Below are 17,425 nucleotides of genomic sequence, written 5' to 3'. Positions count from 1 at the left end.
GCATCTTCAGGAACACTAATCTGTTTAAACGGCTGCAGCAAGGGACTTACTTCCCGGACCAGAAAATAACTGTTGGGGATGTTGAAATGCCAATAGTTATCCTTGGGAACCCAGCCTACCCCTTAATGCCATGGCTCATGAAGCCATACACAGGCAGCCTGGACAGGAGTCAGGAGTTGTTCAACTACAGGCTGAGCAAGTGCAGAATGGTGGTAGAATGTGCATTTGGCCGTTTAAAAGGTCGCTGGCGATCGTTACTGACTCGCTCAGACTTCAGCCAAACCAATATCCCCATTGTTATTGCTGCTTGCTGTGTGCTCCACATTCTCTGTGAAAGTAAGGGGGAGACCTTGATGGCGGGGTGGGAGGCTGAGGCAAATCGCCTGGCTGCTGATTATGCGCAGCCAGACACCAGGGCGATTAGAAGAGCACACCAGGAAGCGCTGTGCATCAGAGAAGCTTTGAAAACCGGTTTCATGACTGGCCAGGCTATAGTGTGAAATTTCTGTTTGTTTCTCCTTCATGAAAACCCGCCCCCTTTATTGACTCATTCTCTGTAAGGAACCCACCCTCCCCCTTCGATCACAGCTTGCTTTCAAAGGAAATAAAGTCACTATCGTTTAAAAATCATTTATTCTTTATTAACTGATTATAAAAAGAGGGAGAGAACCCGGGTGGGGTTTGGGAAGAGGATCGGCGGGAAGGAGAAGGCTACTAAAAAAAGGTAAAAAAATGACAGCCTTTTGCTTGGGCTGTCCACTGGGGTGGAATGGGAGGGTGTACGGAGCCTCCCCCCCCCCCACCCCCACATTCTTACACGTTTGGGTGAGGAGGCTATGGAACATGGTGAGGGGAGAGGGGGGTTATACAGGGTCTGTAGCGGCACTCTGTTATCCTGCTGCCATTCCTGAAGCTCCACCAGACGCCGGAGCATGTCTGTTTGCTCACGCAGCAGCCCCAGTGTTGCATCCTGCTTCTCTGATCTTCCTGCCGCCACCTCTCATCTCGAGCGTCCCTCCTGTCCTCACGTTGGTCCCTCCTGTCCTCACGTTCACTGGCTTCTTTCCTATACTTTGAAACCGTGTCCTTCCACTCATTCAGATGAGCTCTTTCACTGCGGCTGGATTCCATGATTTCCGCAAACATCTCGTCTCGCGTCTTCTTTTTCCGACGCCTTATCTGAGATAGCCTTCGGGACGGAGGAGGGAGGCTTGAAAAATTTGCGGCTGCTGGAGGGAGGGAAAAAAGGAGAGAATTTTTTAAGAAGATACATTTTGCAGAACAATGCTTATATTCTTTTATGGTGACCAACACTATTCACATTACATAGCACATGTGATTTCTGTGCAAGGTCGCATTTTGCCTCTTAATATTGAGTGCCTGTGGCTTTGCTGCTAGAGATCACCGACGCAGGTCCGGGCAACAGAATTCGGTTTGCATACGGCCATGGTAAGCCATTGTCTTTCGGCTTCTGCGCCCTCCTTTCCCACATACCAAGCAAAGCCCATTGAGTGCTGCAGTTTTCCTGTTAACCTTCAGCAGCAGAAAACAAACTAACCCCCTCCCCATCCAATTCTCTGGACGATCGCTTTAGCCCTCCCCCCACCGCGTGACTGGTATCAGGGAAGATCCCTGCTAGCCAAATGCGAAAAGCTCAGGTCCAATTCCTGCCTCCCCCCTCCCTCCGTGCTTGGCTAACTGCAGGGAAGGATTTTTTTTCAGCCACAGGCAAACAGTCCAGTAGGAAGGGCCACCTCTGTCCCCTTAATTAAATTCCCGTATTTCAACCAGATTACCATGAACGATATCACTCTCCTGAGGATTACACAGCGAGATAAAGAATGGATGTTGCTTGAATGCCAGCAAACACCGGGACCATACGCTGCCAGGCTTTGTCATGCAATGATACCAGATTACTTGCTGCAAGCATGGCGTGGTCAAGTGTCCTACCATGGAGGACGGAATAAGGCTGCACTGCCCAGAAACCTTGTGGCAAGGCTTTTGGAGTACCTCCAGGAGAGCTTCATGGAGATGTCCCTGGAGGATTTCCGCTCCATCCCCAGACACGTTAACAGACTTTTCCAGTAGCTGTACTGGCCGCGAATGCATCCCAAGTCCTCAGGGCACAGTAATCATTAAAAACGCTTGCTTTTAAAACAACTTTTATATTTTAAAAGGTAAACTCACCTGAGGTCCCTTCCATGGGGTCATGGTCTTGGGTACTGGGTTGGGAGGGTACTTCAGTCAGGCTGAGAAAAAGATCCTGGCTGTTGGGGAGAACGGAGTGCTGTGTGCTCTCCGCAAGCTCGTCCGCCTCCTCCTCCTCCTCTTCCCCGTCCACAGAATCCTCAGGTGTGGCTGATGAGATTACCCCCGCCTCGGAATCCACAGTCAGAGGTTGGGTAGTGGTGGCGGTCCCCCCTAGAATTGCATGCAGCTCAGTGTAGAAGCGGCATGTCTGCGGCTCTGACCCGGAGCGACCGTTTGCCTCCTTTGTTTTTTGATAGGCTTGTCTGAGCTCCTTGACTTTCATGCGGCACTGATTTAAGTCCCTATTGTGGCCTCTCTCCATCATGCCCTTGGAGATTTTTTCAAAAGTTTTGGCATTTTGTCTTTTCGAACGAAGTTCTGATAGCACTGAATCCTCTCCCCATATAGCGATCAGATCCAGTACCTCCCATACGGTCCATGCTGGTGCTCTTTTTTGATTATCGGCCTGCATGGTTACCTGTGGTGATGAGCGCTCTGTGGTCACCTGTGCTCTCCACGCTGGGCAAACAGGAAATAAAATTCAAATGTTCGCGGGGCTTTTCCTGTCTACCTGGCCAGTGCATCCGAGTTCAGATTGCTGTCCAGAGCGGTCACAATGGTGCACTGTGGGATAGCTCCCGGCGGCCAATACCATCGAATTGCGGCCACACTAACCCTAATTCGAAATGGCAATATCGATTTTGGCGCTACTCCGCTCGTCGGGGTGTAGTACAGAAATCGATTTTAAGAACCCTTTATTTCGAAATAAATGGCTTCATTGTGTGGACGGGTACAGGGTTAATTCGATTTAACGCTGCTAAATCCGAATTAGTCATAGTGTAGACCAGGCCTTACTGTTTGAGCTACACAGGTAATTGCTAGACCTTTTCTAGACCTAACATGGGAGGGGGACTTGACACACACTTTTACAGTGAGTTACATAACTATTTACTAGTCAACAGAAGAATATTGGTGATCAGGAATTCTGGAGTCTATGCTTGGCTCTGGAATAGAGGATATGATTTATAATGTTTAGTGAAAGAATAACTAGAACTGGTATAGTCCCTCTAAAAGTCAGTGTAATCTAGTGGATAAGATTGGTTACTGTCATTTTAAGAGACCTGGATTTTCTGCCTGCAGTGCTCGTGCATGTCTTTGCTAATTTATTTTTGAAAAAGAGTGTGGTAGGGAGATCAGTATCTTTTCCCTTATTGTCTTCTAGAATGGGGTTTATGGCTGTAGTCAGTAATAAGGGTAGTGAATTGCATGAGAAAATAAAATAGCATTTAGAAGAAATGAGATTTGAACTCCTGGTCTTCTCTTTTGTAGCTCAGGAAACTTTTTTTTAGGTTACAGGGATATTTGGTGAAAGGGTGTGAGGGTGTGTCACTCAGTGAGTGACAGCATTCATGCTACAGACTTGCATCTGAAGAAGTGAGGTTCTTACCCACGAAAGCTTATGCTCCCAATACTTCTGTTAGTCTTAAAGGTGCCACAGGACCCTCTCTTGCTTTTTACAGATTCAGACTAACACGGCTACCCCTCTGATGCTACAGGAAATTTGTCATCAAATTAAAATTTGGTAGATTGACCTTGGCTCACATATTTTCTGTGATAGGTAAAAATGTATAAATGATATTTTTGGAATCAGCACATGAGGAGCAATATAGTGGCCAAAGGATGGGTCCCGGTGTGTGTTGTTTCTTGTAAACCAGTGAAAAAATTGCCCAAAAGGGTGATTTTTGAACTCTTATTCTTTTTATATCAATTCATTTTTCATGAAACCACCATAAAAAATTAAAATAGTTCTCAAAGTTTATATTCTGTTATGGTTTTTGCCATTTCATTGGAGTTTTTATGAAATAAAGATTGAAAATTCCTATTAAATCTGAACTCTGTAGCACATCTTTAACTATAGTGTAGCTACTGTTTTACCAAAATTACATTTTAAAAACTACATTGAAAGAATATTAAGGTTGCTAGGTCAAGCTCTTGCAACTTTAATTTTCTCCCCTTGTGTATATACATTATGATCGTCTTTAATTACATGATCGCATACTGTTTTTCCATTTGTTTTTCTTAAACGATTAAAGTCTGTCCCTCTCCCAGGCCTGTGTCCTGCCCCTTGCTCCTCATTCCAGTTTTCACCTCTTGTACCCAGCCACTCCCAGTCAGTCTCATCCAATCCCCCCAGTTCTGCATCTGATTTCAGTCTCCTCTCCCCCCCGCCCCCCGCCCATAACTCCCAGTTCCCTGCTGACTCCCAGTCCCAGTTTCCTTGCCTAGCCAGTCCCAGTCTCCCTATCCCCCCTCCCCCCCCCCCATTCCTTCTCCAGGTACCTCATCACAATCTACTCCCTCTGCTACCAGCCTATTGCTCCCAGGTAGGGTTGCCAACCCTCCAGGATTAATTAAAGATTATATCATGTGATGAAACCTCCAGGAATACATCCAACCAAATTGCCAACCTTACTCCCAGGCCTGGCTTTTGTCCTCTCTGCATTCATAATAGGCTGCATCATCCTCCATGCTGCTTGGTCATCATCAGGGGAAGCACTGAGAGACTGAGAGCACAGAAGAAACAGTCTCTCTGCTCTCGTTCTCTGTGCCTGCCACGACGAAGCCCTACAGCAGCCAGAAAGAGCAATTGCAAGCAAAGAACTACTCAGCTCCTGCAGCCCTGTCCAAGAGCATGGCCAGCGCAAGCAGAATCTTCAGATATTTTAGCTACCAAACTCTTAACAAAGTTTCTAGTGAACATGTTTGAAGTGAGGTTTTTAAAAAGTGTATAGCTTGGCCAAATTTGGATTTTTTTTTAACATGGGAATAGCAAATGGCACTTCCGTGACGCCCCTCCCACCCAATTTCAAGCTCTAGGTCCAAAGCATAGAAGTGCTAGAAGTTCTCAAAGAAATGGATTTATTGTTTTAACATGGGCTAAATTTTAACATGGGCTAAACAGTGTATTTTTCACTACTCTCATGCTGAGAAACTGCTAAACCTTTTTTGCTGAAAGTTTCCAAAAGAAATAATCAACCTGAAGCTGACATCTGGCATGGAAAATATCAGCCTGAACAATTTAAGTTTGGCAATGGTGTAATCAACTAAAAAAAGGTCATGTAATGGGAAGTGTTGGGCGTTAAGTATAGACAGTTCTATCAGCTCCCCTGATAATGATCTGTGCTAAACAAATAAAGGTCTCTGCCCTGAAGCTCAGACTTACAAAAGCACAGTGGATACAAAAACAGTACAATCCAATGGAGTTAATAACGTTTAAAGGAACACCATCAACTTGAAAAATCTCCTTTCTGTCTGAAATTTTTGTACCTACTATAGTTACAAATAACTTCTAACATCAATATACATGAAAAAAGTTAAATGCGGGGGAAGGGGCAATATATTTTCTGGGTTTTTTTTCCCGGTTAATTTATTTTGTATTTGACTTTGTGTACAATCATGTTCACTATCTTTCCTGCATACTCAGTCATTTAGTCAGGTTCTCTTTTGCAAACAGTCACCGGAGAGCTGAAAAACCCTTGAATTATCTTTAAAGTAATTTTAAAAAAACAGTGGGATTTTTCAGAAGTACCTAGCTGACTTAGAAGCAGAAATGACTTCCATTGAAATGTGTGTGCCTAAGGCCTTGGCTACACTTGCGGATTCACAGCGCTGCCGAGGCAGCGCTGTGAAACGCAAGTGTAATCGCGCCGCCAGTGCTGCGAGCGAGCGTGCAGCAGGCGCTGATTACACTGGCGCTTTACAGCGCTGCACTCGCTGCGCTCAGGGGGGTGTTTTTTCACACCTCTGAGCGCAGCAAGTGCAGCGCTGTGAATTGCCAGTGTAGCCAAGGCCTAAGTAACTTAGCTACTCCTGGAAATCCCACTTTGAGGGCATAGATCTTAAGCTTAAAATACACAAGACTAAACATGCCCAGTTTCTTAACTTTTCCTCATAGGTCAGGTTTTCTAAATGTTTATTATCGTTTTTGTTGCTCTTCTCTGGACTCTCCAATTTGTCCACATCTTACTGAAAGTGTGGTGCCTAGAATTGGACACAGTACTCCAACTAAGGCCTCACTAGTGCCAAGTAGACCAGAACAATTACATCCCATATCTTACATATGACACTTCTGTTAATACACCCCAGAAAGCTATTAGTATGTTAGGGTACGTCTATACCCAGCCGCTAGTTCGGCGGCTGGCAATCAAACTTCTGGGTTCGACTTATCGCGTCTTGTCTGGACGCGCTAAGTCGAACCCAGAAGTGCTCGCCGTCGACTGCGGTACTCCAGCTCGGCGAGAGGAGTACCGCGGAGTCGACGGGGGAGCCTGCCTGCCGCGTGTGGACCGAGGTAAGATCGAACTAAGGTACTTCGAACTTCAGCTACGTTATTCACGTAGCTGAAGTTGCGTACCTTAGTTCGATTTGGGGGGTTAGTGTAGACCAAGCCTTAGTATTGTATTCAGAGAATTTCACTGAATTAGTTTGTATCTGATAATTGCTAATAATTTCATTGAATGCAGAATAGTGTTTTTGAGAGAATACCCAGTCATTTAGTTATGCACTGAATAGTGACATGCTGTCCTCATTGAAAATTAATTTGGACAGGGTGTTAGTGTTTGATGAGGGAAAGAAATTTTAACAAAGAAAGAAAATGAACTAGTCAATGGTGTACAAGTTAAAATGGTATACATTTGCACACCTTTGTTAAGGAAAATAAGAGAGACTTGTCACCAGATGGGGGGTGTTGGGGCTGTGTATATTATTCCAGGGCCTGTTAGCAGATGACCATTAAGATATAGTACACACTGTCTATAATGCCTTTCATAATTATGAACCTTCGGCTATAACAATCCTGGTCCCTGGATCCCAACTACAGTATTATAAACAAACAAACAAATAAATAAATAACCAAAGGATGTTGCACATACCTGCACAATTTTTATCCAGTGCCATATGTTCATGCTGTGCTTCCAAAACGGAAGTGTCATGAAAGTCACATTGTACCTCTGAAACAAAAGTGTAACTAAAGTATGAGCCATGCCTCCAAAAGCGAAAATCAATTTCTCTTGCAATAAAGCTAGAAATTATTGATCATTTGAAAAAAGGAGGAATGCAGGCAGATCTCTGATGTGAATATGGTCTGTCAAAAAGCACAATTGAAACATTTAAAAAAAACCAGAAAAATCTCCAAGCATTTGTCCATAAAGTCGACATTGATGAAGGACTGTCACAAAAGAAATTAAGAAAATCTGATGCCGATGCACTAAATGAAGCAGTCTTGTGGTTCTAGCAGTGCAGAAGTAATGATAATCCTGTATCTGGACTGATCATTTGCAAAAAAGCAAATCATAGAATATCAGTGTTGGAAGGGATCTCAGGAGGTCATCTAGTCCAACCCCCTGCTCAAAGCAGGATCTAATCCCCAACTAAATCATCCCAGCCAGGGCTTTGTCAAGCATGACCTTAAAAACCTCTAAGGAAGGAGATTCTACCACCTCCCTAGGTAACCCATTCCAGTGCTTCACCACCCTCCCAGTGAAATTTTTTTTCCTAATATCCAACCTAAACCTCCCCCACTGCAACTTGAGACCATTACTCCTTGTTCTGTCATCTGGTACCACTGAGAACAGTCTAGATCCATCCTCTTTGGAACCCCCTTTAGGTAGTTGAAAGCAGCTATCAAATCCCACCTCATTCTTCTCTTCTGCAGACTAAATAATCCCAGTTCCCTCAGCCTCTCCTCATAAATCATGTGCTCCAGTCCCCTAATCATTTTTGTTGCCCTCCGCTGGACTCTTTCCAATTTTTCCAAATCCTTCTTGTAGTGTGGGACCCAAAACTGGACACAGTACTCCAGATGAGGCCTCACCAATGCCGAAGAGAGGGGAATGATCACGTCCCTCAATCTGCTGGCAATGCTCCTACTTATACAGCCCAAAATGCCATTAGCCTTCTTGGCAACAAGGGCACACTGTTGACTCATATCCAGCTTCTCGTCCACTGTAACCCCTCGGTCCTTTTCTGCAGAACTGCTGCCTAGCCATTCGGTCCCTAGTTTGTAGCAGTGCTTGGGATTCTTCCTTCCTAAGTGCATGACTCTGCACTTGTCCTTGTTGAACCTCATCAGATTTCTTTTGGCCCAATCCTCTAATTTGTCTAGGTCCCTCTGTATCCTATCCCTACCCTCCAGCGTAGCTACCACTCCTCCCAGTTTAGTGTCATCTGCAAACTTGCTGAGGGTGCAATCCATGCCATCCTCCAGATAATTAATGAAGATATTGAACAAAACTGGCCCCAGGACCGACCTTGGCAAACATCCTGGCAAAGCAAATTAATCCTGAAACAACATTCAAAGCATCTGGTGGATGATTGTGGGGATTTCAAAAAAGGCATGGCATTCAGGAACTGAAAATTGTTGGTGAGTACCGTTCATGTGATGATGAGGCTGTAAACAGCTTTCTTACAAAGCTTAAACAACTTTTGTTAGAAGGAGGTTATACGCTTGAGCAGATATACAGTGCCGATGAAACAGGGTTGTTTTGGAAATGTGTGCCTGACCGGACATAGTCCCAGAGAGCAGATATGGTGAAGGAATATAAAATGCTGAAGGAAAGGGTGATGTTTCTGTTCTGTACAAATGCAAGTGGAAGTTCCAAAATTATCCCACTTTGCATTGGAAAGACATGACAGCCATGATGCTTTCATCATGTTAATATGAAGTCACTTCTAGTGAGTTTCAAGAACTCCAGAAAAGCCTGGATGACAGGGGAAATTTTTAACCCATGGTATATTGAGGACTGTGTCCCTACTGTTAAGACACATCAAAGTTGAGTGTATTAAGATGGAAGAGCCCTGTTACTCCTGGACAACTGCCCAGCACACTCCCTGCACACCAGTTAGTGACATCTGCCGGAAAAAATTAAAGTTGTCTACTTACCTAAAAACACAACGTCAAAAATCCAGCTGATGGGTGGTGGGATAATTGCAGCATTCAAGTAGCAGTACAGAAAAAGGCTACTGAGGGAAATCCTAGTCACAAGGAATACAGGCTATATGACTTTTTTGACACTCTGAAAGAGTTGATATATCTTGCAGCTGACGCGTAGTCCGGTATTCATTCAGGAAATGTCAGAAACATTTGGAACAAGACATTAGGACCGTCCCTGCCAACTGTCAATCATGATGCAGAAGTGCTCCAACTGGAAAATGACAACAATGAGCAACTTCTGTCAGATGTCCAGACGCTTTATTTGCCAAATGGAGTAGAGGATCCTGAAGCTGTAGTGAATGACTGGCTTCACATGGATGATGAGTGTGCAGTGACCATCATGCTGACAGATGAAGACATCATTAACAAAGTGTTGGGGAGGTCAAATGCCCAAGAAAATGAAATCCATGAGGCAGACGAACCAGTATCCCCTGCCCCACTTGCATCTGAGGCAGTAATGGGGTTAGAGATTGCTATTGCATTGATGTAAACACAGGATGTTGAGGCAAAAAAAATCCTGCAACTCCATCAAATACTGATGTTGGCTTGTACCTCTTCCATGCAACCGGTGAAAATTGGTGAATTTTTTTAGAACTGAGACTTAAATCAACATTTGGCATTCTTATTTTTGAATTGAAACAGAACTGAAAATTTGTTGATGCGCTTTTAAATTTTTCATGTTTGACTGGTTTTGAATGTTCCATTTCAATTTGAGATTTCAGTTTTTTTGTGCTGTGTTCTTCAGTGAATTAACGCAAAATACTGTCTGTATGCATGTCACAAATGGTGGTGGTTATCATTAATAATTACTTAATTTAGCTAACGCCTTTATCCAAGGCAACTTCATTAACTTATTCCAGCAATTTATCATTCATTTTGATTGTTTTTTTTCAGTATAATGAATCTCTGGCTATAACGAACAAAATACTTAGATTCCAACAGGCGTTATAGCGAGGGTGTATTATATTATTAACCACATGTAAATATTTACTCTCAGTTGAAACTTGGCATATCAATTCTCATTCTGAAAGAGCATTTATATTTAAAAATAAATAAATCCCTGTAGCACAGCGTGGCAGGGCCTCCTTGGCTTGTGCCTCTGCTAGCTTCACAAAGTCACTCAGAAACCCTAGGTTTAGTAACCACTGGTGCACTTTATTCTCAGGCTTGTTCCCAGCACCGTTTCACCATGTACAAGTCATCCTTCACCATCTGCAGGCAGGAGGGAGGGGAGAGCTACCTTCCCGCTTTCATTCCCTGCCTTTTCCCTTTCCTCCTGCTCGCCCCAATTAGGGCCAGATTACCTCCAGCCCACTCTAATTTGTTCCCCTAATAAGGAGCAGGTGTGACAGAGGGCTGAATCTGCAACCATTTGCCCCAGAGCGTGCAAAATCCAGGTTTTTCTTTGAGTGCTTGCATGTGTCCATTCCAGTGTAGCTGTATGTGCACCCCAAGGACAGTTGCCGGAATTTTTTCCCCTAGAGGTATCCATTGGGTTGACTCTAGCGCCCTCTGGTACTACATGTTCATAATGCTGGTATAAAGGGACCTGCCTCAGTTCCTTCTTAGCACCTGTGACCATTGCTGGAACTTCTCATTGCTCAGGCAATTTCTTCTAGTGACTTTTTCCTACCTCTTAGTGTAAATAGTTATTGTAGTTTGGTAGTAGTTAATTGTAATAGTTAGATAGTTTTGAATGCCTGTGCACTTAGTCAGCAAGGCTGTTCATCTTCCGGTGCTGGGTCATGTCTTGGTTGCCAGGCTTCAAGCCCTGCGCTTCCTGTGGCAAGTCAATACCACTGAGTGACCTGCACTTGAATTGTCTCAGGTGCTTAGGGGAATCTCACAGAAAAGACCACTGCCAGGTTGGCAGGGACTTCAAACCCTGCACCAAGAAGATCTGAGGAGTGGGGTGATGGTGCTTCTCATGGAGGCAGCTCTAAGATTTGCTTTAGAGCCATGCTCAGACTCAGCCTCAAGCACCTCAACTTCGGTGTGGAGCACTCTTCTCACCAGTTGAGAGTCCGGGCACCAATCTTCTTCTCCATTGCCTAAAAAGAAACACAAAAAGTACCAGGAGAAGAGCCGATCCCTGGTGCCAAAGACAAGCAGGGATAGAGCGAGACCCACATCGGATAGCTCCAGGGATTTCCCTACACCCCCCTGAATTTCCCCAACACCACCACCCCAGTTTTGTGTACTAGTTACATGCAGTGTTGCCAATTTAGTGATTGTTTGGACATTTGAATTGAAATTGAAACATTTAATACACACTTTAAAAGCATAGAAAGTGTATGATAAAATATGTGTATCTGAAAAAGTATAATAGATTTGAAAAGTATGAACATAGACTAGCTTCCTTATACAGTTGTTGTTTTTTATGACAATATTAGTGCATTCATTTCGGTGATGTTGGCCAGCCTAATAATTTCAAATTATGTCTAAGCAAAGTCTAAATGAGCTCTCCTTGACAGCTGGTGATGGGCTGGGGGGGGAAGGCTTCAGGACCAGATTGTATTTACATTCACACCTAATCTACCTAGGTATCCAGACAACAGAGCTGGTTGCCCAAGTGATAGATTTTGGCTGGGATTGGGTTACAAATCCATTAAATGGGGTTGGGGGGAGTAATGAAATGTTGTTATTCTTATTGTATGAGTAAAGGGCAGTAGAACTGTACTTAGCCTGTGCTGATTGAGGGCATCAAGAGAGAGGGTGGGGACAGGTGTTTTGCTTGATGGTCTGCCTGACTCACAAGTGCTATTTGACCTGCCCCTCTCCACTGTTTAAAGACAGAGCTGATTAGGCTCCATAGATAGCCTTTTGTTTTGTTAAGTGACCACTACAGCTGAAATCACTGATAATCAGATCTAAGTGCTTAGACTTGCTGTGGGACAGTGTTTCTGTGGAAGAGACAGCCCAGTCTGCACTAGCAGCAAGGTTCCCCACTGAGAGCTCAGCTGAAATCACTGAGAGCTGGTGGAACCTCAAGAGACCAACTCTCAAAGGTCACAGTGGCAAGTGGCAGCAGAAGGTGATGGCACAGGGCCATTGGCAACAGAGTGGTGGAGTGAACAGTGGCACAGTGAACAACAGTGGCCAGAGCGAACAGTGAGCAGCTGGAGGAACGACCAAGGTACCTTCTTGCCCCCCACCTGGGAGGTGAACTCATGTGAAAGCACCTCTGAACTCTGAGTCTCCACTGACCAAGGACAACACTGGTGAATGTTAATGAGGCTGTTAAGAATGCTGGAGACACAACACAGTTCATGCAAACAAACATGGCTGTGGCATACTTTCTATTTAAGCAAGAGATACCACACACTACAAACTGGAGGCCAGTGTTAAGTGCACAGTCACTTGTTCATCCTGAAGTTAAACACTGGTTCCGAACAAGACCAGCAAATGCTCACTAGCTTTCTGCAAGAAACTCAGCTGACTGGCTAGAAGCATGTGGTACAACAGTGAAAGACTCAACAGTTGAAAAAGTGAAGAACTCTCTCACCAAATTCAAAAAATTTGCACACATGGCTGATGAATGCACCAATGCAAATGGACATCAAGTATTAAGTCGCTGCGTACGTTATCTTGATGTCAGTGGTAGGCCAGTAGATGCATTTCTAGATGTTCAAGATATAGAAGACTCATCGGCTGCATCTGTGACAACCCACATCTTAGAAGAGTTAAATGCTTGTCAGTTGGACCCCAGACAGATGGCTGCTTGTGCATTTGATGGAGCTGCAAACTTCTCTGGAAGACATGATGGAGTACAAGCTTTGCTCAGAGAAAAGTGTAACCCTACTCTCTCCTATATACACTGCAGAGGCCATCTACTCCAACTAGCGCTAGTACGAGCTGCAGACTCTTCAAAAGACATTTAAAAAGCTATAAATTTAATGTCTTCATTATATTATTTTTTTAGCAAGAGTCCAAAAAGACTGAATATCTTGAAAATACACTGGGACTGAAGTTCAGATTAGTCCAACCTGGGAAAACCCTCTGGCTTTCTCATGAGCGATCCTTGACTGTTGTCTTAAAATTACTCCAGCCATTATTACTGGCTTTGGAAAGTATCTACCAAGTTGGGATGGATCCAAGTAGTGAGGCTGGTGGATTACTTTTGCTACTATGTTCAGAGAAGATTATTGCCATTCTCTCTCTTGTAAGTCTCCTGTTGAAACCACTTGGGTCATTAAACAATGCCATCTAGGCATCTGCTACAACAGTAGTAGATCTTTGTTCAGCAATAGAAGCTACATTTGGATCAATCAGAGAGCTATCCATTGAAAAAGTACTGGAAGCAGCAAAGACTTCAGTCCAGAAGTTGACTAATGAAGGCATTTATATTGAATCCTTAAGTAAAGAGAACAAGAAGTGTTTGTTAAGACAACTGAAAAAGTACACAGACTTGATTCTTAAAAATCTACAACAGTGACTTCTAGATTCTACTGAATCTCTACGTAGCTTTTACAGATCTCTGTCCTATAAAACACCGACAGTTGAGTGGAGTGAGGCACTACCAGCAATGGGGCTGCCATGTGCTCAGGACAGAATAGAGAATTTGAACACAGAGTGGAATATCATACGACGAATGAATGAAGATTTGACTTCAACTTCTTTTTTATCATCACTAGTGGCTCGACCCAATCTTTATGCTGTTTCCTGGGATGAAAGAAGTAGGAATTCATCTCTTGCTACTCCCAGTCACAACAGCTACAGTTGAGTGTTCTTTTTCATCATTGAATAGAATTTTGTGTTCTGAAAGAAGTCGCCTTCTGCCTGATCATGTGAATGAACTAAAGAGCATATCAATTGAAGGAATGGAAGTACCGGACACATGAGAAGTCACCGAAGGTGAATGCATTGCATTCAAGAAGTTCATTAACAGAGTTGTGCAAAATTATAACAAGAAACCAAGAAGGATGTAGATGTAGTGCTTCATAGAAGGCTTGAGTAGCCAACTTTAATTTGATGATTTTAAAATATGAGTTAAATCTAATAAAATGGTCATGAAACATTTTGAAGTTTTTACTATGGTACCATACAGCTGATCTCATCCCTCATCAGCCCTGACACTCCGCGCTCCCAATTTCAATTCCTAGGGAAAACACTGGACCGCTCTTCCTCCCCGCCATTGGAACAACAGGTACCTTCAGCTTCTGTACCACTGCAAGCTCCACTGATGCCGGCACCTTCCTCATGCAGACAATATTCTGGCCAGTTCACGGTACTGTCAACTCCGCAGGTATTTGCAGTGGCCATGGACCTACTTTCCCTACTGGTACCTGTGTCCCTGGATGTTCAAGACTCAGCACTGTGAGTACCGCTGAGCAGCTGGAGAGCCATCTCCTGGACTTTACCCTGTACTGGGACCACCCTCTAGGGGAAACCTCTTTTGGCAACCCCTGCACAACCTTCTCTGTGATGCCGATCACTGGCACTGAAAGGAATGGCACCACCTTGGTCTCCTCGCTGCAGTTCATCCTCTTTATCAGAGTCCAAACTGGAGTCTTACTTTCCCTGTCGTCACAGCCACATACACTGCTCCCCAGGCCAATCCTATACTACTGTGGCCCCAAGTACAGGGGTGCCGCCAAAGCCTTGGCCACCAAGTCCATGGGCACCGGTGCCTATGCAAAGGCCATTTTGGAACCCATGGGGGTTTCCCCCGGCCCAGGACACCTTCTCAAGGCAATCATAATCTGTGGCTTCGGAGAGCAGGGCACCCCAGAACTGCGTCAAGAGACCCCTAACCCGGACTCCAGTACCAAATCCACCACCAAGCCTCAGGAAGAAGTCCTGCAGGCCTTGGCTGACACTGAGGAAGTAACGGAGGCTCCTGAACCAGTCATAGCCTCTTCCTCCTCCTTCCCAGATGAAGCAGTGGTGGCAGCAGGGGTTTCCCCGCCACAAGATGAACACAAGGCATATCAGGACTTGTTAAAGCCATGAGCCTCAAACTTGGGTATATAAGCAGAGGTGGTCAAGAAAACAATACACAGACTCCTAGATATGTTGTCAGCGGTGAGTCCCTCTAGGGTGGCTCTACCACTCAACAAGACCATTATGGACCCAGTCAGGGCACTGTGGCAAACCTCTGGCCTGGTCCCCACTAAGCCCCCACTTCGGACTAAGGTACGCAAATTCAGGTACGTTAATAACGTAGCTGAATTCGAAGTACCTTAGTCCGAACTTACCGCGGTCCAGACGCGGCAGGAAGGCTCCCCCGTCGATGCCGCGTACTCCTCTCGGCGAGCTGGAGTACCGGCGTCGACGGCGAGCACTTCCGGGATCGATCCCAGAACATCGATTGCCTGCCGCCGGACCCTCCGGTAAGTGAAGACGTATCCTCTGTCTCCCTCCCTCCTACAGCAAAGCATACAGAGCGCATATACTTTGTACTAGTTAAAGCAGGGGTGGGTAAACTTTTTGGCCTGAGGGCCACATCTGGGAATAGAAATTGTATGGCAGGCCATGAATGCTCACAAAATTGAGGTTAGGGTGTGGGAGGGGTTGCATGCTCTAGTTGGGGGTGTGGGCTCCAGGATGGGGCCAGAAATGAGGAGTTCAGGATGCAGGAGGGGGCTCCGGGCTGGGGTGAGGGAGTACGGGGGGGGTGAGGGCTCCGCTGGGGGGGGCGGGCTCTGGGGGAGGGCTGTGGAGGAGAAGTTTGGGGTGTAGAAGGATCAAGGGGTTCAGAGGGCAGGAGGGGGATCAGGGTAGGGGGTTCGAGAGCGGGAAGGGGTGCAGGCTCTGGTTGGGGGTGTGGGCTCTGGGGTGGGGCTAGGGATGAGGGGTTTGGGGTGCAGGAACATGCTCTGGGCTGGGATCAAGGGGTTCGGAGGGCGGGAGGGGGATCAGGGAAGAGTGTTGGGGCATGGGGAGAGGCTCAGGGGTGCAAGCTCCGGGCAGCGCTTACTTCAAGCAGCTCCCGGAAGCAGAGGCATGTCCCTTTTCTGGCTCCTATGCACCAACCCTGCAGCTCCCATCCGAACTTTAGCTCTCTTCATCTGATGGCTTGGAAACTCCATGGCTGAATCAGGAGAAGCAAGTCCGTAGAATCCTACTGGGCTGTAGAAAACCCTCCACCACGGCCACCAACCTTGCAAAATGGAAGCGGTTCTCCATCTGGTCCTACCAACAGGGAATTCAGTTATGCAGTCCTCACTGCAGCTCATTTTGGAGTTCCTTCTGCTTCTGAAACAACGAAGTCTGTCCCTCTCTTCAGTCAAGGTTCACTTAGCAGTCTTTTCAACCTTCCATTCCAAGGTCAACAACTGATCCATTTTTTTGCACAAGATGGTTATCTGTTTTCTTAAAGACCTGGAGAGGATAACCCCCCAGGTTAGAAAACCCATTCCTCCCTGGGATCTAAACATCCTGTCAAAACTCACTGGTCCACTGTTTGAGCCACTAGCAACGTGCTCATTGTTATACCTCTCCTGGAAAGTGGCTTTCTTAGTAGCCATCACTCAGGCCTGAAGGGTTTCAGAGATCTGGGCCCTTCCATCGGAACCACCATATATGATCTTCTTCAAGGATAAGATTCAGCTGAATCCACACTTGTCATTCCTCTCAAAGGTTGTTTCGCAATTCCACTGCAGTCAAGCAGTCTTCCTGCAGGTATTCTACCCTAAACTGTATGTGAACAGAGAGGAACAGTGCCTACACTCTTTGAATGTTAGATGGGCTCTGGCTTTCTATATATAAACTACCAAACCGTTCCACAGATTGACTCATTTGTTCATAGCATTAGCAGAGATAATGAAGGGTCTTCCCATCTCTTCCCAGAGAATTTCATCCTGGATTACTTCATGCATCTGGGCGTGTTACAAACTCACAGGCATCTTGTCCCCAGCTAACATGACTGCTCATTTCACAAGATCGCAGGCCCCCTTGGCCGCTTTCCTAGTGCAAGTTCCTATTCAGGACATCTGCAGAGCAGCAACATGGTTGTCGATGCACACATTCTCAATGCACTATGCCATCACCCAGCAAGCTAGAGGCAATGCCAACTTCAGCCACACAGTCTTGCAGTCAGCCTGTCCTTGAACTGCAAGCCCACCTCCTGTACAACTGCTTGTGAGTCACTGACATTAGAATGGACATGTGCAAGCACTTAAAGAGGAAAAAATGGTTATTAAGCTTTCTGTAACTGTTGTTCTTTGAGATACATTGCACATG

General features: G+C 45.4%; 1 protein-coding gene across 6 annotated transcripts in view; it reads left to right on the top strand.

Annotated features, from left to right (window-relative positions):
- Positions 1-17,425, top strand: part of BTBD9 (BTB domain containing 9) — a 287,268-nt gene that overhangs the window by 200,163 nt on the left and 69,680 nt on the right. Inside the window, exon 10 of one of the 6 annotated variants that reach the window (XM_065590549.1) lies at positions 1,792-2,157. The exons of the other annotated variants lie outside the window; for them this stretch is intronic. Within the exon in view, the coding sequence (XP_065446621.1) occupies positions 1,792-1,801 (10 nt within the window). The 3' untranslated portion in view covers positions 1,802-2,157. Of the gene's footprint in view, positions 1-1,791; positions 2,158-17,425 lie in introns of those variants that run through there. 6 annotated transcript variants of the gene reach the window in all.

Source organism: Chrysemys picta, chromosome 3 (genome assembly GCF_011386835.1).
Source record: "Chrysemys picta bellii isolate R12L10 chromosome 3, ASM1138683v2, whole genome shotgun sequence".
Classification (NCBI taxonomy): domain Eukaryota; kingdom Metazoa; phylum Chordata; order Testudines; family Emydidae; genus Chrysemys; species Chrysemys picta.
The sequence above is the reverse complement of the archived record's forward strand: the minus strand, read 5'-3'. Positions and strand labels throughout refer to the sequence as shown.